At 51.0% G+C, this 23,126-nt stretch overlaps 1 protein-coding gene across 2 annotated transcripts; it reads right to left on the reverse strand.

Moving 5' to 3' along the window:
- Nucleotides 1-241: 241 nt before the first annotated feature.
- On the reverse strand, nt 242-21,663 carry GGT7 (gamma-glutamyltransferase 7). Of its 2 annotated transcripts, none has more exons than XM_033074848.2 (15): nt 21,379-21,663; nt 18,443-18,669; nt 17,203-17,354; nt 15,880-15,994; nt 15,283-15,350; nt 14,557-14,630; nt 13,213-13,406; nt 10,586-10,673; nt 9,433-9,560; nt 7,022-7,110; nt 6,072-6,224; nt 5,512-5,629; nt 4,953-5,090; nt 3,959-4,058; nt 242-2,576 (listed from the first exon to the last, which is right to left on the reverse strand). In XM_033074848.2, exons 1-15 carry the CDS (start codon nt 21,563-21,565, stop codon nt 2,413-2,415), a joined length of 1,995 nt encoding a protein of 664 aa, XP_032930739.1. In that variant the 5' UTR covers nt 21,566-21,663; the 3' UTR covers nt 242-2,412. The 2 variants fall into 2 exon arrangements, with proteins under 2 accessions (XP_032930739.1, XP_032930738.1); XM_033074847.2 differs by lacking the exon at nt 21,379-21,663 and adding an exon at nt 19,200-21,340.
- Between the last annotated feature and the right edge of the window lie 1,463 nt (nt 21,664-23,126).

The following is a 23,126-nucleotide window of genomic DNA, read 5'->3' on the forward strand; positions in this document are numbered from 1 at the left end:
AAATTAATCAGATCACAGCAGACGGGCTTAAATACTAGAGACATAGGGCAGTGAGAGAATTAAAGATGTCCATGTTGGATATACTGTGCTATACTGATGCTGCTTTTAAACAGGAAAAAAAAAGGGGGGAAATAATTTGGAATACCTTTATTTCTCTTAGTCAAAACCTAGGGGCATATCTCTCATCTTCCAATTATTTTCAATTTTCTCATTTTTTGAAATGCAGGCCATGATCCAGCAGAACACTTTGGAACATGCTTTATTTTAAGATTCTGCATAATTGCTGTGAAATTGTACTTTGGGACATAGGAGTGCCCTTTTTAATCAAGACCAAAGTCTTTTACACCCAAACATATACACAGTATCCAGCATCAAAAGTTGGTGAATTCAGTTAATAAGGAGGAATTTAATCTTTTAAGGTGTTTTGTGACATTTCATGCAAAGCCCTGCACTGACAGGGTCTCAACCACGTATTTTGCAGCTGTTCATAGAGAACCTCCATGCCCGAGGGACACATCTGGGCTGGGACAGACCAGAAACCCCCAGATCATCTCCAGAGAGGTTCAACACACAAAACTGCCTCCTTCCCCTCCCATGAAGCCTGGAGAGGTCTGCTCCAAGACACATTTACAAGCTCTCCATCCTTATAGAGTGACCAACTCTAGTGCTGTTGACGGAGAAATAAATTAATAGATTTGGTGTCTCTGTGGTGAAGAAAGTCTCTTCTTGGTGGCACAAAGCACATAGTAGATACAACATTGTGCTTCCCCTGTCCCAGCTGAGGGCACGGATGCACTTGGAACAGGAAATGCTGCTGATGGTTCTGCCTGTGGGAGCTGCTGTGCTCCTCTCACGGGTGGCTGCACTTCAGCAGAGTATGAAAACACCTCTGTTCTCACTCAGTCCAACATGCTTCACTGGGGTGTTCTGAGATCTGCAGCTCTCAGGTGGCAGGAACAATTAGTCCAATTATCTGTCCTGTGGCCCTGACTGCCCCAAAATCAGCCCACGGCATTGAGTGCCAGAGGGTGGCACAAACAAGGTATCAATGGGTGCCTGGGGAGGAAGGTCAGGGTGAGTGGTCTGATCATCAAATCAAAGAGCAAGACAACCATAAGCAAACATACATATATAATATGCACAGTGGCCATGGGTGTATTTGCACCATGAAGGAAAACATCACATTTTAGACTGCAGAAAATGATCAAACTCTGGATTTTTTTAGTGCCAAGTGTCTTTAACTTGCCAACAAAAAAAGCAGGAAATGTCCAAATGTGGGCTGAATGACCTGGTGCAGATGTCAGCTGGGGTATTCTTCCCTTCTCAATTTCAGACACGAAATGCAAGAGCATCCGTTTATTTTCACTACATATTGTAGACAGAAATTTAGCTTGGTTGTGTTTGGTTTGGTTTGTACTTTTTCTATCACTCTCTTCAGCTTTTCCAATAGATTGTAAAACACAGAGCTAAGGTACAGCCATTAATTCAGAAATTCCCAAGCCTCTCTGTAGGAATGACCCAGGCTTTTGGAACAGGCTGAGATTAAGGCAGTGGAGAAAAAGCTCTGAACCCACCCAAATGCTCTCCATGTGGTCTTCAGTCCGTGATGTGTGGTTTTTCACAGTTTTGTGGAGTACTGCTAAGATATGTCCAAAAGTGTCTAAGAAAGTTAAACCTCGTCACCATTAATCAGTGACAAGGTTGAACCTCTGTAAGAAAACTACTGGGGGATGCACAAGTTGTTAGAGGAAGAAGTTGGTAGAGCTGTTGAAAACCATCGCTCCGGTTACAAAATCAGATTGCCAGTGAGCCTGTGCAGCAACTGGATTCAAAATACTTACTGCCAAAATTCAAGGTATGTAGTGATGTGAGTGCAGAACTTCCCAGGGATGCTGCAGGCTGGTAAATCAGCTGGCTCAGATGAAGTATTAGAGGATTCCCCAATATTACAGCAGCAGGCACCTACAAACACTACATCCCACTGTATTAATTACTGACTTACACTGGAGGCGAAGAAGGAACTTGGGAAAGACAGGGAGATGAGAATAATCATCCTCAATACTAACATCATCATCAGCAGCAGCTGTTTTTTCCCTTGTTCATGCTCCTGACCCCTAAAAGTAAGATGCTGGCTAGACTGGGCTTTGGAAAGACTGAACTATTAGCAAGACTGCCAAAAGAAAAGTGCTCCTGCCACTCCAGTAACAAGGACGGCGCTGCTTGCAATCCAAATAATTGAGAAATAAAAAGAAAACTGGATGTTGGTGCTGTCCTCTGGTACTGTCAGGGTGGTGAGTGCAGAACCTCTTCCCAGCAGTGTGCAGGGTTGGAGAAAGGGCCACTTCAGAACATGCACATCACTGGTGTGATGCTTGTGTCAGCCTTGGTCACAGAACACCGCCCTGGGAGCTGCTACAAGGTTGTGGCTCCAGCAGCATCTTCACTCCTGGGGTCCTTCAGGCCAATGATGAAACTGTTGGTTCTCCTGACTCCATGAACCAGGGATACCACTGGGACTTTATCCACCTGATGGCCCCTGGCCACAAGAAATTCAATATCTTCTTCAGGAAACTCACCTGCAGGAATTTGAAAAGAGGAGTTGGTAACTGAAACCAGTGCCGCCTTTGATGCAAAGGTCTGTCTAAGAGTGCTGGGGTCTGCAGCGGGGGGAACCTGCCAGCAACCCCTTCAGAAGATTCCAGCTGGGCAAGCCAAGGGCCAGGAGCCCCTGCTTTGTACCGTGGGATATGGGAGGATCTACAACACCATTAAAGGATGTGGAAGATTGTCCTCTTGGGAAGAAGGGGAAGATATGTGGTTGACATGAATTGTAGTTATTCTTCTTAGAGAACATGAGGCAGTGCCCACTCTTAGTTACAAATAAGAGTATTAACTATTATTAGTCAAAATAAGATGCAAGAGAGCTCAAAACAAACTACAGTAAAACAAGTTGCCAAATGATAAACTTTGTGCTAGGCCTCTTCCAACTTCCCCCGCACATATTTCTTAATCTTCCAGACATGTACCTCAGGTTGTTGCTCTTCTGCTTTTATTTGGTTCATTTGATGGTTTGTAATTTCTGTATAAGAGCCCAAGGCCCTGCAGCTAGGGGTTCAGCTGGACAAATGGAGCAGGGACATGGAAACCCCACTGCTTTATATAAGCTTTATATGTTGTGTCCTAACATGCATCTTGTTGATGCCAAATGCCCAAACTCACAAATTAGGACCTTGTGAAGTTTTAGATTTATTTCAATTTCAGTTTCCAAGTCTGCAGGGCACACTGCAGGACAGATCCTTTTTAGATTTTTCCTCTGAAGTGGGAAAGTCCAGAAACTTTGGCTATTTGGTGTAGAATGAGAACCAAATTTCATTTATTGTTCGCTTTGGCAAAGTTTGGGGCAGTGTGAAAAACACCAAATAGACCAAGACTTAGAGTAACGAGGACAAGAGCTAACAATACTGACTGCAGAGTGCCAGCTTCTAGAATTAAGGGACATGGACTGAAAAGTGAAGGAGTATAATTTACGCCCATGGGAATAAAGTGCAGGAAGCTTTGAGTAAATATCTGAGTGAAGTTGAGGCTGAAATCATGTTGATTTGGATATTGTCCATGGCATCTGATCTCCAGAAGGGTTTAAAGACAGGACAAGGCCACTACCAGGAGATGAGCTTGGACAGAGGGAGGGTTGGGAAGAAGCACCTGAAAGAGCTTGGAGAGATGGTGCTGGAGGGGTCAGGAAGCCTTTCCAGGACAAGAGGGAAAGGACATGGCTCAGCAAAGGCTCCAAGCTTTGAAGAAGTTGAATTCTGACTTTTTCTTCCCCAAAACCCTCCACACCCCAGGGAACCCTAGAACATGGTCACCTGTGGCATTTCCCCAGCGTGCTAGGAAAATCCTCTCTTTTCCTAAACTTGATGCATTTGTAGGCTGCACCCCACCCCATGTCCATACTCACTGTCAACCTGCAAGGTGTTGGACTGAAGCTGAGGGTGAAGCCGACCAAGTGACAAACTTTCACTCAGATTCTTGTTAAACGATAAAACATTTACCAAAACCTGCAAGAGAATAAATTATCCTCAATAATTTAAAAAGTTATGAGAATAGGAGAAGCCAACTTCCCAAGCATCCCCAGATGCACATCTGCACATGCAGCAGGCAAAGGAGATTTTTAACCATTTACTAAACTGCATGAAGTGCTGCAGGGCTGTGCATACACTAAGAGGTTGTTGGAATAGGGCCTGTATGTTGTTGCTTGTAAAGCAGGATATGTTCAGGATAGCATGGGCTTGTGTGTCTGGAACATAATGTAAGCTCTACAGAAGTGTTTGTTACAGCCAAATGCTCAGCATGTGACTTCTCCAAACAAAGCACTAGGAAGCAGTTCTTGGATTTGGTTTTGCTCTGAATAATGCTTTCCAAAAGGTAAGGAAACTGGGAGCCCTTCTCGGGCTTTTCTTTTCAGCAGTCCATTACTGCTGAAATCAAGCTATTGGCAAGTACTTCACCTCGTTACAAATCATAAATTAAGAGGAACTGCACAATTCATATTCAGTGTTGAGCTAGAAGAACTCAGTTGAGAATGCCCTAAAAGGAGCTTTTCATGTGGAAAAGGGCTAAAGGGCTGCCAGTTTCCTGCAATTCTCTGAATAACAAGATGCTCCTTTTTTTCTTAATCATCCTTAAGATGAGTTTTGAACAGGTATTAGAGTGACAAAAACCATTACAGATTTTGCCAAAATGATGCTCCTCTACAATTATGAGTGGTGCCACCAGGAAAAGTGCAAGAAAAGTAAACTGGTAACCCTTACAGATTTGAAAGAACCAAAATGTGGAACTGGTGACACCAAAGGTTGAACCAGTAACCTGTGGCCACCAGTTCTGACCCAGCCTGGGACAATTAGGAAGGGAAAGGAGGGGACCCAGCTGCTCTGAGAGGACTCAGTACCAACCTGGATGATGCTGCTCAGGGCTCTGTCCCCGTTGTTGGCTCCCAGACACAGGTAAGTGCCACACATCCCCTCAGAGGGCCTCACGATGGTGGGCAGCAGGAAGGACCGCGGCCGCTTCCGAGGCTGAAGGAGGTTTTGCTGCAGTTGAAGAAAAGTTGCACCCAAAAATGTCAACAAGCCAACTCTCCCACAGAAGGAACATGGAGCTCTTCCAAAGAACCACCCCAACAAACGTCTATGTATGTTTCTATCCAAGACCTGAAGACATATTTCCTGCAACCTGTTACTTTTTAACCTGCAGAGCAACAATTCATGAAGAGGGTGCTTAATACAAGTCCACAGTTACTTAAAGTGCATCTGGACTGCAGTGAAAGTAGGTAATAGTGGTGCTTGATAATTTTACATTGCAATAATAACTGATGGACATGGAGCCCTCTGTTTTCCCACTTTCAGTGGCTCATATAATGAAAAATATCAGCTTTCTACAGGCTGTTGTGAAGATGAGAATAAAATTGGGGAAAAAAAAGGTAAATAAAGAATTTGTCATGTCATTCATTACCGGCCTGGGAGTGGAGTGGTTTGTTGTTTTATTTTGCCAGGAGAAGTCCAACATCTGGCTGTTCAGGAGGATTCCAGAGGGTGTTACTATTCCACTGCCAAAGGGACGGTTCAAAGAACTGAGAAGAAACAGAAAGGAATTTCATAAAAATCATCCCAAAGATTTTTGTACATCTTGAGGCTTTCAGGGCTCCACCTTGTCTTGATAGAGATTCTTTGGTGGTTTTCTAGGGCTGGTGAGATTGAGGAGAGACAATTTCCATGCACTTACGAGCCATGTATGCCACAACAGCTCTGTCCCCCTCCCTGTACTTGAGGATTCCCTTTGCTGTGATGGATCTGCCTCCATCAGTCCTACATTTGCCATCATGTCTCCCCCAGGGAGCAGATACAGGCCACTCCAGCCAGTTTCATTGTCAGAGGGCTCTAAGATTGTACACGGCAGAACAGCACTGCAGGACTGGCTGCTCCAGGTCTGGTCCCATTCTGTCCCGCTGAACCTCTCCCTCCTCCCTGCTTGCACCCTGAGCTTGTTGTGGAGGGGGAAGGCCAATCCTTTACCTCACCACGGCGACAATGAAGTCATCAGGGCCCATGACCAGGACCTGGCTGGCAGCGGTGCCGCTCTGCAGGGCCGAGTGAGGCACGCGCAGGTCAGACGGGAAGGACTGGGAGTCATTGATCAGTTGGCGCAGGGAACTGGCTTCTGATTTACTTCAGCAAGCAGAGAGGGAGAGAGGAAAGCAAGCTGTGAGCTTGGGCAGCTGGACATGTCCTGGTGTCTCTACACAGCTACAGCCAGGTGTCCCTGAGGGACTACATGAGGCCAGGGGGGTGTTTTGGTTCACCCCAAGGAAGGAAGGAAGGGGTGATAAGGTGGCTCAGTCTGCACAGAGAGGCATTCAGTCTGCCATGAACCTCCAAAGGCTCTGTCTACTCCTTTTAGCCCTCATCAGGAGTAAACCCACCCTTGATGGCCAAGGTGACAACCCCAGCTGGATGCCAGTCTTTAGCAGGAGGAATGCCAGTCTTTAGCAGGAGGACAAGTCAGGTCCAGCCCAGTCACCAACCGTGGCTAAACCTGGCTCTAAGGTGGGAGGCTGGGCCGAAACCCCAGGCCTGGCCTCTCCTGCACATCTGGGTGCTCTGCAAAGCCCCGAGCCCCACAGTGAGGCAGAGAGAGGCAGAAGTGGCACACGTGGCCATGCCCACAGGGATGGCTGTTTGTCTGATACACTCAAAAGGGAATGTTTAGGTGGGAGGGAAAGTGGGAGGAACCCTCAAGCTCAAGCTGGTTCCAGGAAAGCTCTGAATGAGGACATCCTGTAACCCATTGCCCTGTGGTATCAGCTGTGATCCTTGTGAAAGGATGAGCCCTGGGAAGACACTCAGGGTCTGACCTTTCCTTCATAAAACAGAGGATGAAAAAGCTCAGGGCACAGCAAACCCAGGAATGATATCCAGCCCACACATACTGCAACTGTCACCGTGCCTGTCCTCCTCAGACATACCTCACCATGCCTTCTGCCGTGTGAGTGACAGACACGTCACCAGATGGGTCTCCCAGGTTGCTCGCCAGACTCAGGGCTATTTTTAGTGTCTAAAGAGAGAAAGAAAGGAGAAGAGGAAGAGAGGAGAGCAGGAGGAAGAGAAGCAGAGGAAAAGAGAGGAGAGGAAAGGAGAGGGGAGGAGAAAGGAAAGACATTAATGTGGTCCTGGAAATACCACTTCTGATACTCCAAACTAGAAGAGGTATCTGGTGTCCTGGTGTCTTTGCTAAAGCATATGAAGAAAAATTACCGGAAGTCTGGATTCTGGGAATTCAGTGCAAAGGGCTGCCACATGGGGCTATGGGAACCAAAGAGCCTCAGTCTGGCATGGCAAACTGTGCTGGAGGAGCCAAGTGAATCCAGCAGCATTTGTACAACCACAGAATCACAGAATGGTTGGAGTTGGAAAGGACCTTAAAGCGCATTGCATTCCTCCCCACTTCCACGGCCAGGGACACCTTCCCATGTTTCTCCAACCTGGTCTTGAATGCTTCCAGGGATGTGGTAGCCACAGCTTCTCTGGGCAACCTCTGCCAGCAGCTCACCATTCTCACAGGGAAGAATTTCTTCCCTATATCCCACCTAACCCTGACGTCTGGCAGGGGGAAAATCACAAGTGCAACATCCCTGGCAAGAGTGGATGTTCAGCTCAGTGGTTCAGCTTTGTTGCCAGCTGGCAGACAGGGTCTCCAGGATGCCATTTACTTTCTCTTTCATTCCTGAGTGGTCATCACAATAGCAGAGACCAGACTGAATCCCAATGGGACAGGGGGTGCTCGGCTTGCTGCTACCTCTGGATCTCAGCTCTGCTGGCCAGTAGAAATGAGCTGCTCTACTCCCCAGCTGCTGCCCAGTCCCCGTCTGTAAACCATCCAAAAACCTTGAACAGAAAGCATCAGTCCCAGCACACATTAGGGAATGATGGTGCAAAAGGAGGAAAGGATCTGGTTTCTCAAACATGCAGAATCCTCCCTGAGGCAGCCCACTGAAAATGGGAAGATACAATTTCAAAGGACACAGTTTATCCACCCTGGGACTACAGCATAGCCAGGGCAGAGCCATGAGGAGAGAGAGCTGCTCCACAGCCAAGCCATCCTGCGTCGAGCAGAAACACACTCAATGTTCAGCTTGCAGGCCGTGCCATGGTCATTCAGGATCCAGAACAGTCCACTCCCCTGCAGGCAGACAGCGAGACATGACTGCTGGTCTGGAATGTGCCACACAGCAGCAGTTTCTCCTTGGCTATCAACTGTGTGGAGAGTAGAACATGACAAACCTCTGGAGAAGGCTGCATTTCCATGGAGCAGTGTCCTGACCACCACACCATGTTGGGGGGACAAGGGCTTGGAGGCCAGGGAAGAGCTCCATGGAAACATGCAGAGCATGTCCATCCCAGAGGTTAAGGACATCTTGGTCCTGCTTGTCCCAGGGCTGGACACCTGAAGCTGGCTTAGCACTGAACCTCAACCGCATGTTCAGCTGTGAGACCCAGGCAATCAGGGTTACACATCTCCTGAAGTGACTGCCTTGGAGCTGGAGGTTGCTGCTCCAGGATAACCGAGAGGTAAAACTCTTGGCAGAGCAAATAGATTCACCTGAAGCTTCCTGAAGAGAGCTCAAAAATTACTCAGGTGAGTCAATCTCCTGTGCCTCTGCACAGTGTATAACACCTCCAGTTGCTGCATTTGTGCTGAGACACTCCCAAGCACCCATTGTCCTGTCTCTCCTACAAGGATGTAGTTAAATCCTCAATTAAAATTCCCATCTCATAAAGCCCAGCTGTGAATCTGTAAATTGCCAACACTTAAACCCCATCTGTGGATCTGTGGAGCATCTAAGAGCACAACTCTGCTTACAGAGCAGGAAACAGAGCACTTGCTCAACCTCCTGCAAAGCTGCAATGTTTTGACAGGACAGTCCTCAATACTGGAAAAATTCTGGACCTCAGAGATCAGGAGATTTGCAAAAATGTGAAGTATTGGGTCAGTTTTCCTTGTCATTACCGTGTAGAGGCTTTTCTTGCAGCACACCTTGCAGTGCCCTTGGATGCTCTGCAATGGCCAGGGCCACTGCACCTAAGAGGTGGGGCAACTTGATGGGACCACCCTCAGGTACTGTGAGGTCATTCTGCAGAGATGATCGTATACAAGAAATGGACAAAGTCACAGTTTGTTCTGAAAAAGTTCTCCTAAGCAGGAAAGATCCTCCTGCTCAGCCTCTGAGACAGCAGCACTGCTCAGTTTCCATCCTAGCAGTCTATTTGCTCATTCTCCTCTGGGAATAACCTACAAATATTGTTTTACAACCACAAAATAAATAAGTCATTCTCTAGCAGCACAAGCAATTCAGCCAAATGTTGAACCTCTTCTTACCTCTGCCATCCAGTGTAAGATATTCCCTCTGGATCCTTGCCTTGTGATGTTAAAGCCCTCGAGGATGTTCAGTGCTGTGATCAGTGCAGGACCTGCATGTGGAGGTGGGGGTGTGAAAACAAGGTGCCCTGTGGAGGGAAGAGAAGAGGAATGAAGCTGCTTTTGTCAGCTACCAGCCAGTGAGAACACTTGTCCATGAGTCAGTGACTTGAGGAGAGGGAAACCCTTCCAGATTCGAGGGGAAATTACAGAAAGCAACATGATTTGAGAAGGGCTTCCCAGAACATCCCTGTTGTATCTTTCTGTTTCTTCATGAAGGAAGTTCAAACAGGGATGCTTTTTTACCTCCAAAAGTCAGTTCTTATTGGTTGGCTGTTGGTTTCTAGACTGCAGTATGGAAGAATGGAGATAGAATCACAGAAAACAGACTTGTTTAGGTTGGAAGGGACCTTAGAAGTCAGCCAGTCCCAGCCCCTGCCATGGGCAGGGACACCTTCCACTATCCCAGGTTACTCCAAGCCCCATCCAGCCTGGCCTTGGACACTTCCAGGGATCCAGAGGCAGCCACAGCTGCTCTGGACACCCTGTGCCAGAGTCTCACCTCCTTCACAGGGAGAAATTACTTCCTAACATCTAATCGGAATGTTTTTTCTTTTAGTATGAAATAATTCCCCTTGTCCTGTTACTGTCTGCCCATGCTAAAAGTCACTTTCCCTCACTTTTACAAACCCCTTTTACATACTGGAAGGCCACCTAAAAAATGGGTTTGTAACATTACGGCTATAAGGAGGGTAAATACAGGGATGCTAGAAAAAAATAACATTTTAGAAACTTCTTGCATAAAGTCAGCTTTTTTCCCTTTGGGAACTGTCTTCAGCTGTAGTTCCGGCTTCTATTGAGACATTGCATCAAGATATGACCATGTTGCATCTTCAGACTTTCAACGAAAAAAGCATTTCAAAGTGCTGAAAATCTCCTGAACCACCCATGACACATCAGTGTCAGCAGGAAACAGCAGGAAACTCCCTGGAAGGCCTTTCTGCAGATATTTCAGCACAGCTTTGACTTCAGCTCTTGTTCAATGCTGTCACCACCCCTTGCAAGGTGAAGAAAACTTTCCACTGGAGCTGCATGGCAATGGGTGAGGGTGTACCTCGATAGATTGTGTGCACAGGCTCCTCCACAGTGGCACTGTAATTGCTGAAATCTTCCTCCACCAAAACTCCTCCATAGTTGTGGACCTGCACGAGAGCAAAGCAGTGCACACTGAGCAGGCTGGGCCAAGGCTCTCTGTGCTCCTCGTGCTGGCCCAGGGGAACACACCCCTCACTGTCAAACACACTCCACTGAGATTCCTGGGCCAAGGGCCAGGTTTCTTAGGATACCCTGGAAATCTGCTTTCACAGCCCTAGTGACCTGGCTCAACGTTCAGCATCGCAAGGAGGCTCTGCACCTCCAAAAGCTCACCCACCCCAGGCGTGCTCCCAGGACATTCTGTCTGCCCAGGGAGATGGGGATTCGCCCTGCCCTGCAGCCCTTTGACTGGTTGGCAAACAGGAGCGTGGTAAGGGGTATTGAATGCTGCCAGGATTACGGATCTAGGAGACAAAGAGCCTGGGCATAGCAGGTGGCCACCACTAGAAATCTCAACTAAAAAAATCACTGTTCCCAGCCTATTTGAAATTATTTCAGCTGGCAGTGGGTCTGCTGTAGCCTTGGTCTTCCTGTAAGATTCCTGTCAGGGCTGGTAATTTTCATGAACACTGGAGAGATGGGCCATTCCCTTCACTGCCGGTCTTCTGTGGCTGAGTTATAATGGAGATGAGGGAGAACCATCAGAAGGTGGTGGTGCACTGCCCAGGCTCCCCAGGGAATGGGCACAGCCCCAAGGCTGCCAGAGCTCCAGGAGCATTTAGACAATGCTCTCAGGGAGAGGGTGAGATTGTTGGGGTGTCTGCATGCTCTGATTTCTAACCCAGACAGCTTCCTTGGCAGGAAAACTCCTTTTCTGGCAAAATTGAATGAATCACTGGAGTAGGACAGCTAGTGCAGGCCATGCTGTGGGGCCAGAATGTCAAACAACCCCAAAGCTGCTAAAGATGTCTCTCCTACTTGGGATCCCTGTTTCCTTCCCAGAGAAAAGGCTGGTTGAACCCCAGGGCTGCGCTGAGCCAGAACTTGGCTCCCCAGACTCAGACAGTGGGGAATAGGGCACAAGGAGCAGAGAAAGGGAAGAAGCCTCAGTCAGTCACACACTGCAGACATCTCAAATTCTCCAGAGAGCACTATTTTGCACCTGTGTCTGGAAGCAAAGAGTGTGTACTTTGGAGCTGTTCTTGATTTTGCCAGATGGATGCCCTCCGTGTGCTGTAACAGCAAACACTTTGTAAAGGCAGCACTTTGCTCTGCAACCAAAGCTGGAATTGTGCACTGGTTCCCAGAGCTTCTCAGGGTGGCAACTCTGGGCCTTGTTCCTCCCCAGGGAATTTGTTCTTCCCTGTGGCAGTCGCCAGGTCAGGGGAACATGATGACAAAGCAGAGTTTAGCTGTGGAGATGCTCACAAGCTTGGGACTCTTCCTGCTCCTCATCCTTCACCTCTGCTATAGCTCAGGTGGATTGTAGATTTCCAAACACAGAGCTCACAGATGTCTGAGGCTTGAGTGGAATGAAGATATTCCAGATTCTTGATGAGCTATTGAAGGAGCATCATTTGAACAACAGTGGCTCAATGAAATGGTGCCCCAACTATTCTGACTGCAGTCACACAGATATAAAAGTTTTTATGGTTTGTTGGGGACTTTTTTCACTAGAATTACAGTAATTTTACAACTATAAGGTGCACCGGATTATAAGGCGCACTTCGGTGTGCCGGCAAATTTCCGAACTTTGTCCATATATAAGGCCCACTGGCCTGTAAGGCGCGCTTTCTTTTTGCAGGGAGGAGCTGTGCCGCGTGCAACAAAGTAACGAAATAGTAACGGAATTGTGCGATCGCCGGGGTTTACTGGCAGGTGCTCAATTTGCAAACATTTTTCACAGACTGGCGTAGCCTTTAAACACAGCCCCAGGCGCCCTCCCCGTGCTGTGGGCCCCAGCACTCCTGTCCGTGCCTAAGGCACTGGCTGGCACGGCTCTCACGGCTGGTGCAGCTCGGCTCGCGGCTTGGCTCCCGCAGCTGCCGCACCTTGCACTTCCAGGTTGGCAAAATTCTGAACTTTGTCAATATATAAGGCGCACTGGATTATAAGGCGCACTTCCAGGTTTCGATCAAAATTTTAGTCAAAAGGGTGCACCTTATAGTCGTGAAATTACCGTACTTTGTCTGTTCTGATATTTTTCCAGAGCAACTCTAACAGCAGTTAAAACTAGGGCAATCCCAAGTGGGACCAAGCCTTTTTAATCCTCTGCTCACAAGACTCAGAGTTGTTTTTTTAAACCATCTTCCTGGAGTCTGTATCCTACAGTCCCATCAACCACAGCAACTTGCTTCTTAACAGCCTCTCGTACTGGGGGAAAAAGCTTTGTCACCCAAAAGAACAGAGCCCAGCACCCAATGTTTTTTGTTTTCCTTCCAGACTTCTTAGTTATAGAGGAAATGGAGGTTTTCCTTCTGTAGACTGTGGGAATGGCCCGTGTGTCACTTACACCACTGCAGGGACAGGAAAGGAAAAGGACGCATCTGTCCCATCATTGTGCTGGCACTTGGCTTATCTCCAGTTTGTCACCTTAAGCAGGTGGCAGCCCCAGGCCAGAAGGTGACACCGGCAGTCCTGGCTCACCTCGGAGATCATCTCCTGGGTCAAGTTTCCGCTGTAGAAGGCTGACACCCCTTCTGCCCCCAGCAGCTGCAGCACAGCTGCGAGGTCCAGGCGCCGGATGAACATTCCAGGCAGCAGGGGCTGCCCACCTGGCAGGAAGATCTCATGGAATCGGTCAGAGAAATTCAGGTCCTTCAGTTCACTCAGGGCTTTGGCTGCAGGTGAGAAGGGGAAAGACATCCAGACAAAGCAGAAGTCAGGAAGGTGCAAAGGACCTGGAGTCACCGTGCACCTGATGGAGATGCTGAAGGCCTGCTGCTGCCTCTGGCTCTATTGGAAAACTAGAGAGGGGCTGGATCACAGATCCTTTGGAACTGGGAAAAAACCCAAAGAACCCCATCACTGTCTTGGGTTGCAATACAGGATGTGACCAAAAGATCTATTCTATCACCATCTGTTGAGACCTGGTGGGGCAGTAATCCTTATCTCCATGGGAGATATTCTGATAATGGGCCATCCACTGAAACCAGGTGGGGCATTGTTCTTTATCTTTTCACAATCCATCCTTCCTCCAGGAAGTTGTCTTCTGCTAATAGCCCATTGAGTTCCACTGTGTGACTGATAAAATTACTTCATCCCATTGGGAGTTGCTCCAGCCAGGGGGAAGAGCCCAACATTTCTTACCAGGACAAAAACTGAGATTTTGGGACATTAGGGGAGCCCTTTTTCCACTGTATTTCAGAGGAAAACCGGACTTCTCCACATCATCACTGGAGCTTCGGAGGGAAACTACACCTTCTACAGGACCACTGCTCCAACTGAGCCACATCTGTCACTGCAGGAGGATGCAGCCACCATTTAATGGGACTGCTACCAACACCCTGCCTGACGGGGTGTCAGGTTGTACTCTGACTTTGTCAGGGCTTGGGGTTTGTTCTTTGTGGTACTGTATTTCTATTTTAATTTCCCTAGTAAAGAACTATTATTCCTAATTCCCTCCTGAGAGACCCTTGATTTCAAAATTATAATAATTTGGACGGAGGGGGTTTACATTCTCCATTTCAAAGAGAGGTTCCTGCCCTTCTTAGCAGACACCTGTCCACCAAACTAGGACAAGCACCCTTCCCTGCCTGGCCCTGGCACTGCGCAGTGTGGCTACTCTGCCCTGGCTCTGCCCAGCTGTGGCAAAGGGCTCCCGTTTGGCGGGCACTACGTTCTCCCCTAGCAGACTGTGGCTCATGCATTGCTCAGCTCCCAACACCATTCATCTCCAAGCCCTGATTTGCCATGCCTAACCCCCTGCATCCCCAGCTGCCTTCTGCATTGAACTGCCCTGTGCTGGGCAGCTGCCCAGCAGGTACTCACCCAGGTCATGCGTGACATTAAAGCCGTTCTGGGCAACACCGGCCGTGAGGCCCAGCAGCTCGGACCACGGGAGTCTGCCAAAGAAAAGAGGAGAAGGAGAAACGGGCCTTGGAAGGTGCAGTGGGGCAGGGTGGTGGGGAGCAAGCACAGGGCTTGGCTCTGCAGTCAGGGGCTCCAGGAAGACCAGGCTGTAGGGCCAGTAGTGGCCAAAAGGAGCACTGAGCTTTCAGTGCTTGTGTTTCTCCTTAATAGGATTATCTCAGTACTCCAGGATGTGCCCCAGAGAGGAATGGCAGTGCATGGATGGGGGAAGGCGTGTCTCAGCCGCAAAATCTTAAACCAGGCTCTGGTCCTGAGCAAGTCATTCAGATCCCTCTGTATCCCAACAGAGCACCAAGGGTAGGTACAACTCTTAGGATCCAGCTAAAGAGAGAATGAAAATGCACAGACATGCAAGCCAATGTGCTGCACCTCTAACAGAACATTTATTGTACATCTTCTTAGCCAAAAGCCTTTCACTTTTTAGAAAACACGATCAAGCTGAATTTTTTATTTTGTACATGAAATAGCAAAAAATAAACATCTCTTTCAACAAAAGCCTCCAAATACCTCTTAGCTAACGGTTTTGACAGGTGGCTGAGAACATGGTCTGATGGCAAGGGCTCGCGTACTTCCACCTTCCTAGGGGGACCCCAGGGCACAGCCTGTGCCAACCTCGTGTCTTACCTGCCATGTAACTGGTGTGCCTGGTGCATTCCTTGGATCATGCCTGGGACCCCCACGAGCAGACCTGGCTGCAAAATAGGAAGGACAAAAAGGAAGAAAGTAGTCTCCTTTTCATGAGGACATGGGACACCATCCCCAGCTGGAAGTCAAGGAGGTGCAAGTCATGTTCACTTCGGACTTATCTGCATAGTTAGGAGAGGGTCAGAGGTCTGTACCAACACACTTTACTATGGAATAAAAGGTTTTAGAAGGAGAGAGGCAAATTCAAACTTGCTCTCAACTCAGTTTAGCCAGGAGAGAGAACTCAGCAGAATGACCTGGGATTATGCTCCTTCCGGGGGCTCTTGTTCTCCCAGCACCCCACTGCCACAGGGTGGCCATGCTTCTTTACTCCCCAAAGCTCTGTAGGCATTTTGGGGCTGATAAAGAAGTATTTTCCCTAGATTCCCCATGTCTGTAGGGCCCAGAATCTGCCATGATGAGAGAGACCACTCATTGCTTTGCTGGGCATCTGCCAATCAGACTGAAAGTTGGAGGGAGGAGAGCTGGAGACAACAGCAGCCCTGGAGGCAATGGCTGTAGGATGCTGGTTCTCACCTTAGTGCCCTGCTGCAGGTCTCCTTCCAGTGGGATGCCCACGGGAGCCACCTCACGGAAGTCGATCACCCAGCTTCTGTTCTTGCGGATGTCGTGGACCAACATCACGCCGCCCCTGTGGCGAGAGAGGGTTGGGGCGTGGCACCAGCGGCTCCCGCAGCAGCCGCTGCCGTATATTTTGGGTGGCACTGGGGCCCGGGCCGATCCAGTGTGACAAGGGGTGCTGTGGCAGGGCCCCGGGGTAGCCAGAGGAGCAGGGAATGATGCTGTCCTTCCTTAGGGTACACACCAGGACAGCCAAGGCAGGGTTGGTGCGAGACACAGGCAGCCCTGTGCTGAGCCTGGCTAGGCTGGAGCAGCCCCTGCTTGCCTGGCCAGGGAGCCACTGGCTCTGTCCCACTGCCAGGTTGGGACCAGGTGGGATTTTCTTTCTAATCCGAGCAGTTTTGTTACAAAAGAAGGCATTTGTTTACAGCAGCAATGGGTGGTGCAGCTGGAGCAGTGATCAGGTGGCTTCGGTTTATGCAATGCTCCTGAGCCCTCCTGCAGAGTCAGGAGCACCAGGCTCATGTGGATGGCACCCTGGGTATGGGGACTTGGAGAAGGACACCCCTCCCTGGCAGCTGCCTGGAGCTGGGCTCAGACCTCAGCCTCGGGAGCTTGTGGAAGGCAGGACTCGGGCTTTGAAAGCACTGGGACTGAGCCCAGGGTGTTTGTAGCTCCTGGCACACTCACAGCAGGACTCACCAGCCCTCTCTAGCCTGGGGCTTGCATGCTGCCTGCAACCACTACAGCAGAAACAAATTTCCCTGTCTGGAGATCTCTGTCCTGTGCTGACAGCATGGCACACAAGAAGGGTCACTGTGGCAGACGTGGACATTACCACTGCCTGATGTCAGAGCCCTGGCACTACACTCTAAGCCTGGCACTGCCACAGAGGCATTTCTTGGCTGCAGAGGGACTTTTTACAAGGGCAGATAGTGACAGAACAAGGGGGAATGGCTTTACATTGACAGAGGGCAGGTTTACATCAGGCATTTGGAAGAAATATTCCTCTCTCTGAGGGGGAGGTGGTGGAGGCACCAGGTACCGGTGCAGGCTGCCCCAGAATCCCTGGAAGTGTCTAAGGCCAGGTTGGACAGGGGGCTTGGAGCAACCTGGGATAGTGGAAGGTGTCCCTGCCCATGGCAGGGGGTGGAACTGTAAGGTCTTTAAGGAGATGGGCTTTAAGGTCTCTCCAACCTAAACCAGTCTGGGATTCTGTGAGACGCTCACTTGAGGACACCTGAAGACAAGAGCAGGGGATGAATGCCCCACACTTACCCTCCCAGCCCAGAGGTGTGGGGGTTGACAATGCCAGCGCAGAGGGCCGAGGTGATGGCTGCGTCCACTGAGGAGCCGTGCCTGGCCAGTACATGGGTGCCCAGTGCGGTGCAGCGCGCGGCGTCCGTCACCACAGCACCACGCTGGAACAGCTGCAACAGGAGAGGCTTGTGCTGGCCAGTGCCAGATCTGCTGCTACTGCGCAGATCTGCACCCACCAAGGTGGCACCCGAAGCCTGGGGCAGCAATGAGACTGTGGCTGATCCAACAAACACCAGTGGCAACTGTATGTCCCTTGGCACATCCCTGCTCCAGGGCAGCTGCAGGTAGCCATGGCCACCAGTTCAGACAGCTTTCCACACTCCATGTGCCAAGCTGGGGGGCCACATCTCCCTCTGCCCCTCACAAGCCCAGAGACTGCTTGGTCTGCTGCAGCCAGGCAGTCACTAGGATGGGGATACAGCTGGAAAGAATGCAACAAGTCCCCAGGACCACATCCTGTTCTCATCCTTGTGCCAGTGCTGTGTTAATGCAATCACATGATATTTTAAAGAGCTGATTTCATCCCTGTGGTACAAATTGCAGCATCTCACAAAAGCCAGGTTGGCCTGGGGACATGCAAAGACAGAAGGGCCATGGCAGCATGTGGAGATGGTGACTCCTGGCTGACTGTGACTCTGGCAGAGGTTCTGCAAGAGGATCCAACACCATGGCCATGCTGCCTTGGCTCTGCAATCTATAACTGGGCTGTGGGACAGATTAGCAGGAGGTTCACCTCTATTTTCAGCTATTTCCCTGCTTGGTCCTGAATGAGTCTTCCAGAGGTGAATCTGGGCATGTCTGCCCATAATCCATAAAACTCTGTCCAAGTGGACAAGATGCCCACTGTTTAGTTAAGGATTATTTTCTGAAAACACTCCCGTCTGGCTCAAACCACAGATAGAGTCCCAGTAGTGAGGTTGTCTGTTGTCTGCCCCCAGCAGCACCCCCAAGCCTGCCTGACACAGCCCCCCACACCCTGCCCATGAGGAAAGCTCTCAGAGTCTGGCTTGGCTCTCCAAGCAAAACCTCCAGGTGCAGGAAAAGGCTTTCAAGCCAATTTGGGGTGGAACCAGAGGGAGACTGAGCACCCAGGGCTCCTCAGTACTCCCCTTGCTCAACTGGTGACCAGGAAGAAAGTCAGGGAGCTCTCCCATCTTTGGAGCCAAAGCCCAGCAATAAAGCCAGTGTTTTGTCTTACCTGAGGGTCCCCAAAATAGATCTGCATGATGAGGGCCACAGTGACACCTGTGGCAAAGGTCAGGCAGGCAGTGATGATGACGGTCAGCCCATCCTGCCGGCAGCTGCAGTCTCCTGAGAAGGGGTCCTTGGTGGTCTCCTGCAGAGGGGACACGTCCTGGCTTCCCATCTCTGAGGAGGACGAGGGCAGGCGCTGGAGCCGTGCAGACTTCAGGAAGGACTCTGGGTCTTTGTGGGTAGCAGGGAGAAAACAAGTGTGAGTTATTGAGCAACTTGGGGCTCTTATTGCAATGTTTACACAGCATGAACATTACACTGAGCCCCTTCCAGCATGGCTATCACCTTCCCTATTGATCCCAGCTCTCAGGAGCCTTTCTGGCTCAGATACTGCTTTGAGTCCTTTTACTGATCCTTTTCTTAAGCTCTTAATTATTCCAAGCTGACTGCCCTGGAGATTAAGAAAGACAAAAACCCCTTGAATTTTACTCCATTTCAGTCCATTCATCAGTCCTCAGTGATAGGCCCACTCATATGCTCCATTTGGAAGGGTTCTTAACACAGCAAACAGGTCTCTGAAATGAAGCAGAACTAAAGAAGAGAAAACTAAGATTTTTTAAAAGATGCAAAAGCTTTACTTGGAGTTGTGATTGAGCTAAAGCACCTGAGCAAAAGAGGTAGAGCAAAACAGAGGTAAAGCAAAACATTTGGCCTGGGCACAGAAAATATGTCTAAGGAAGCAAGGGCAAAGAGGAGCAAACCTGCAAACCGGAAGCCTCGGAACATCCACTCACTCCGCTGCAGGAAGGACTCTGCTTTAATTCCTTGCTTCCTCTGGCAGATGAGGCCCACTGTGAAATGAAGCCACACACTGGACACCCGGCTCCAAGATGGCAAAGCAGTGGACCTCAGCAGGATGAAAAAGTCTCTTTTTTGCTCTGAAAGATGCCTTGAATGTCTGTGAGTGTCAGCTGCTGCCCTTGTGCTGGGAGGACACCTGCTAAGGATGCCCTGTCCGTCTCGGTTGCTGCCAGGCACATGGAGCTGCTGCGGCAGCTGTGAGGTCGTGCCCATCCCTCATAGGCTCTGAAGGGGATCAAGTAGCTAAGGGCATCATCCAGAGCTGCAGGAAGAATTTTTCCATAGTGGAAAAAGAGGGACACCAAGTGGAAAATACAAGATGAGAAGCTTTTCCCTCCACACAGAAGTTTCCTGGGTTTGGAAAAGGAGAGGGGAGTGAGCAGGAAAGCCCACATTCCCCATCAACTGCCCATCTGTCTGCTCTGGCAGGTGGCATCACCCTGGGCACTGCCAGCCCAGTCCTTGTCATGACATTAACAGGACCTGGCTGCAGCTCTCCTGAGGCCAGGGAGGGAAGGAGTTTTAATTTCAATGATGCTGCAACTAGGAGTAAACTCCCACAGCCAGGGAATCCCCTCAGGATGAATTTAATCTCATTTCTGCTGTGGTAGTTTATGAGTGGGTCTGGGAAAGTCTCAGCTTTTCTAGCCTGGGCCTCTGAGCACACACTGAGACTCTCATGGGCTTGTCTGGTCTAAGTGAGCTGGACTGAGTGGCGGGACTGGCTGGTGGCCTCAGTGAGGGCTACAACTGGCCTGGCAGGGGCTGCCATTTGGCGGGATGTCCCATATAGCCCCTGGCACACCTGAGTGAGGCCCCAGCCCAACCTGCAGGGAAACAGAAAGGAGTGACCTGGCCTCCTCTGCCCAGTCCCTCCAGGACACCATCTCTCTGCTCTGGTGACAGGCCAGCCATGCACGAGGGGACATGAATACCTAGGAAGCATCTGTGGAAGAGGGCAGACCACAGCCCTGCCACCGCGAAGTACCTTCATTCTCTGCCACAGACTCTGTTTTTAGTCTCTATGACCACTGGTGTTGCATAGGGACAGCAGAGCTGTGGTGTGGGGATGGGATGGGAGCAGCTCAAGGGGCCACTTGGGAGCAGTTGGAGCCAGAAGCAGCTTGCACAGCCAATGCACAGCTGCCCATCCCACCACCAATGTGCATGCTTTGAAAGAGAAGCCACCAAATCCCACTTGGCTTCCGTGGGGCCATGAAGGAGACATGGCTTGATGGGGGAGCCAATGCTTTGGAGAACCAGGGCCACCTCAGATCTGGAGCTGCTGCAGAGGAGACAGCAGAGACTGGAGCTGCTGGTGGGGTCTGCAAGTGCTCCTGCAACAAGTGCCAGGAGAGCAGCAGCTCTCTTCTCCAACCACCCAACCTGTAGGCATTGGCACTGCCAAAACTGCACCAGATTCTGGATGTATGACAGAGGCCTCGTGCTTCCAGGAGAGCTGTTCCCACACCCCTGCAGGCAGCAGCTTCACCTCGAAGGTTAGGAGAGCACAGGATGGGAACGAGCAATGGGAGCTTCACCCGTGGGCACGGTAGGACAGGGCAGAGGGCAAGGGGCACCTGGGGCTGTGCGAACATGGGCCTGGAGGCTGACAGGCACCCGGACTGGGGGGAAGGGCAACACCACTTGAAGAAACATGACATAGGGGAGAAACAACTCCTCTCTCAACTATTGAGGAGGAAGAAATCAGTTAAAAATAGGCAGAGGATTTTCTTACAGATCAAACGATCACCTGACTTTATTCCAGCTGAGCAACGGAGGGATGAAGCATCCCACACCGAGGGATGTGCAAGGAGCACCCCAGGGTGGGGGGATGCTCAAGGAGCATGCAAGGAGGCCATGCACAAGTGGTCCAGGCTGGAAGGCCCAACTGGCTGTGGGAGAGCATATTCCAGGCTACCCTGGGAGGCTCTGTGTGAACCCCTGGACCTCTGGCTGCTTTCCGTCCCTCAGGGTGAACGCGGGGCCGGAGACCGGGGACGGCGGGAGCCCGGGGAGTCCCGCTCCGAGGGCCGGGGATGCCGGGGGCCGCGGGCGGGCTCTGCCGCCGCCCCTCACCCGTGTCCTGCTCGCCCAGGAACGCGTCCTCCTCCTTGCGGGCGCGGAGGCCGCTCTCGGCCGCGCCGCTCGGCTCCTCCTCGGGCAGCCGCGGAAAGCTGGTGATGCTCATGTAGTCCACAGGCGAGCCGGCGGCCAGGGCCCGCTGCCGGCCCGGCACGGCCTCCGTCGCCGCCGGCACCGCCATCGCCGGGTCACCCCGAATCGGGTCACGCCGAGCCACGCCACCCAAGTGGCGCCGGGCCCACCGCTCCAGGTACAACGGAGCCGCCCCGCGCCGCGCCGGGCCGGGCGGGGCCGCCGGAAGGGGCGGGGCCAGGCCGGGCCGGCTCCTCCCGGGGCTGGGGCTGCTCCGGGCCGCTCCGGCAGCCCGGGTTTGTGCTGGGTGCTGCGGGGGCAGCCCGCACCGCGACCCGCCATCGGCGCGGAGGGGAGGGTCCGCGCCTGGCTCCAGCCGCGGCTGTTCCGTGGCCCGAGCGCCCCTTCCTTCGCCCCACACGGGAGGGGAACAGCCCCGGCCACACCGCACCGGGCGAGTTCGCGTTCTGGGCCACGCCTCCAGGGAGCTGGATCCGAAATTCCTCAGTCCTGCCTCCAGAATGCTGGAAGAGTTTTCCAAGAGATGTGCGTGGACATTGTGTCGCTGCCACAGCCAGCCCGTACAGGGGGCTCCCATGTCACCCCTTATCAAGGGGGAAAGGCGGCACCAGCACCCAGCGGGACATCAGCAAGAGCCTTGGCATTGCCCCAGAGCAGCCGCGGGTCTGCTCTCCCTCAGCCTTCCTTCCATTGCTCTTGCGTGTGACCCTTTGATCTGAGAGCTGGAGACTGTGGTTCCCTGCACAGCACAGCGGGTTTGGGTTGGCGTTTGCAGGTGCATCTGGCCTGGCCCACCTGGTACGGGTGGCTCCCTGCTCCCGGCTCCAGCAGCACCGGCGTGGGTGTCAGGAAGGGCTGAGGCTGCTGGGCAGCACGGGCACCCAGCACAAAGCCGGGGGAGCCCAAACGGAGACACAGGACAAGCCTTGCCTGGGGCAGGCCTGAGCTGTGGTTACCAACAGCTCCCATTTGGCAAAGAGTTGTGGTGGATTTACATGCATTGAGGGGCCTGGATTAAATGGGTATTTCTGAGATCAAATTGGCTAAAACGTTTAAAGTTTCCCCTACACTTCTTCCAGAGATTGACCTAAAAAACACCAGTAAAATAACTGGAAGATGGAAGATGTTGTTTCTTTCCATGGTCCAAGTCTGTGAAAACTCATTATCCCTGCAACAACACTGGCCCTCTCGACTTGGCACACACACTTGGCTCTTTGGCTGCCAGATCTGAAAAATGCATCTACTGCCCCAGTGTATCCTGGACATCTGTTGTTTTGGGAGGCAGAGCGTGTGGAGTGTTGGGCTGCTTGGCTCTGGGGAGGTCACCTGACAGGTACGTGTCCTACTTTCTCATCCTCCAATAAACCAGCTAATCCCCTGCATGAGCAGCTCCACTGGCTCAGTGCACCTCAACACAGGGACTTGTAAATCTTCCTTTGCTGAGGCGCTGGCAAGGTTTCAGTTTTTCCTCCAGCAGCTCAAGGGCATCATGGCCATTGCCAGCTATAGTAAATAAAATAAATAAATACAAATAGGGACACGAATAGGATAGTTTGGCTTGTGCAAACAAGCCTCAGCCTGCTCCACTTTCAGGCAGCTCTCCAGTCCCCCCATCCCCAGCAGCTGGAGGGGTTTTTGTCCCACCACTG

This window comes from Catharus ustulatus, chromosome 17, assembly GCF_009819885.2.
Source record: "Catharus ustulatus isolate bCatUst1 chromosome 17, bCatUst1.pri.v2, whole genome shotgun sequence".
NCBI classification, from domain to species: domain Eukaryota; kingdom Metazoa; phylum Chordata; class Aves; order Passeriformes; family Turdidae; genus Catharus; species Catharus ustulatus.

Excerpts from the sequence above, each read along its gene's own strand:
- GGT7 (XM_033074847.2), bottom strand. The coding sequence starts at position 19,512 with ATGGGCACGACCTCACAGCTGCCGCAGCAGCTCCATGTGCCTGGCAGC. Across the intron at positions 13,407-14,556 it reads TAATGTCACGCATGACCTGG|CCAAAGCCCTGAGTGAACTG; the intron begins GTGAGTACCTGC and ends TCTCACCTGCAG. Across the intron at positions 5,630-6,071 it reads TTCATTGTCGCCGTGGTGAG|TTCTTTGAACCGTCCCTTTG; the intron begins GTAAAGGATTGG and ends GTTTCTTCTCAG.